General features: G+C 59.2%; 1 protein-coding gene across 1 annotated transcript in view; it reads left to right on the forward strand.

Moving 5' to 3' along the window:
• Positions 1-1,943, forward strand: part of LOC102381473 (tetratricopeptide repeat protein 39A-like) — a 7,801-nt gene that overhangs the window by 3,394 nt on the left and 2,464 nt on the right. Inside the window, 7 exon segments of the mRNA XM_025203858.1 lie at positions 2-97; positions 187-254; positions 430-489; positions 678-839; positions 908-999; positions 1,303-1,423; positions 1,822-1,933. Coding sequence (XP_025059643.1) covers positions 2-97; positions 187-254; positions 430-489; positions 678-839; positions 908-999; positions 1,303-1,423; positions 1,822-1,933 — 711 coding nt within the window.

The following is a 1,943-nucleotide window of genomic DNA, read 5'->3' on the forward strand; positions in this document are numbered from 1 at the left end:
CGGCAGCTGCAGGGGGGAGCTGCCAGCCCCAACCTACGCGGCCTCCTGTGCACCCTGCTGCTGCTCTGCTACCACACCTTCCTCACCTTTGTGCTGGGTGAGTGTGGGGTCTCATCCGGCCTGATCTGGGGGGTGGGGGGGCTTGCTTGGACCCCAAGCTGTGACACCCCCCACCCCCTTCCCCAGGCCTCGGGGATGATGACTTCACAGAGGCCGAGACCCTGCTGCAGCCCTACCTTACCCGCTACCCCCAGGTATGACCGGTGCCCCTCGCTCCTGACCTACAGTCCTTTGCCTTCTCTCCCCCAATGGCCCTGGTGGTGCCCCTCACTCTCAACCTGTACCTTGCTGCCCCCTGAACCTTGCCAGTGCCCCTCACTCCTGATCTCCAGCACCCCCCCCCCCATGTCTCTTCTTTTCCCCCTGCAGAGTGCCATTTTTTTGTTCTTTGCTGGTCGGATCGAAGAGATCAAAGGGAACATTGACAAGGTGAGGGGTCCCCAAGGCCAGGGGAGTCATGGGGGGCCTGGTGGGTGGTGGGGAGTCCTATGATGTAGGGTTATGGGGGGAAGGTCCTGGAGGGGGGGGGTCATGAAAGGGATGTGGTGGTGGGGCACCAGATGGGGCCTGGATAGGGTCCTCTGAAAGGGGCAGCCCTGACCCTATGGTGCCCACAGGCCGTGGCCCGATTCGAGGAGGTGTGCACAGCCCAGCAGGCCTGGAAGCAGTTCCACCACATGTGCTACTGGGAACTGATGTGGTGCTTTGCCTACAAGGGTCTCTGGAAGATGGCCTACTTCTATGCTGACTTGCTCAGCCAGGAGAGCCGTTGGTCGAAGGTGGGGCCCAGTACTGGGGGGCAGCAGGGGGTGAGGCGGAGGCAGGAGCTCACAGTATGTTTCTGCAGGCCATGTATGTGTACATGAAAGCTGCATTCCTCAGCATGCTGCCCCTTGGTGAGCCCCGGCCCTTTGGAGAAGATGAAGTGGAGCTGTTCAGGTAGGGCCTGTGGGTTGTAACGGGCACCAGCAGGACTGGGGGTTACATTGTGGGGTGCCCAGCCTGGCCATACCCAGGCAAATTTCCTTTGGTTTCCTTGTCACACTTTTGTGTCATCAGTAGGTTCAAGAGTTAACACAATCCCAAGTTGATTCCAGTGTTAAGTCAGAGTTTCAAGCTCTCTGCAGACTGGAGTCCAATATTGGAGCTTGTTGGGGTGGAGCTTGTGTATTGTTTTTGGGGTTGTGGCCTGGTCTATGTTGGCAGCTTGTCTTTCCCCCTCATCTGCACCCCCCCCTCCAGGCAGGTGTCCTCTTTCAAGCAGAAGATTGCGGGCAAGTCACCCCCCACGGAGAAATTTGCCATCCGGAAAGCCCGTCGCTACAAGGGCAGTGCCCCCATGCCCTTGCCTGTACCTGCCCTGGTGAGATTGGGGATGTGGGGCAGGGGAACTAGAAGCCTGGGTACCTGGGTTCTCTCCCAGCTCTGGGAGGGGAGTGGGCTCTGGTGGGTTACAGCAGGGAGATGGGGACCTGGATGCCTGGGTTTTCTCCCCTTTTCTGGCTGGGGAGTTGGGGGATGAATGTGGTAGAATGAGGAGGCTGGATTCTTTCCCAGCTCTGGAAGAGGAATTGTTAGCCTTGAGATTAGTCAATCAGCCTCATTGATGTCTTGTGGCTGTGCCCTGTGCCTCGGTTTCTCTGCCCCCCTGCGCGCGCGTGCGTGTGCGTGTGTGTGTGTGTGTGTGTGTACGCACCCTCCAGCAGGGGGTGGTATCTGCTGGGGGGCAGTATCCCTGACCCACCCCCTTTCCCCTCCCAGGAGATGATGTACATGTGGAATGGGTTCTCTGTGCTGGGCCGGCACCGGGACCTGCTTGAGGGGACACTGGAGACACTGCTTCAGGCTGAGAAGAGGCTGGAGGAGTCTCCAGGTAATGGGGT

The sequence above is a fragment of the Alligator sinensis genome, unplaced genomic scaffold, assembly GCF_000455745.1.
Source record: "Alligator sinensis unplaced genomic scaffold, ASM45574v1 scaffold707_1, whole genome shotgun sequence".
NCBI lineage: Eukaryota > Metazoa > Chordata > Crocodylia > Alligatoridae > Alligator > Alligator sinensis.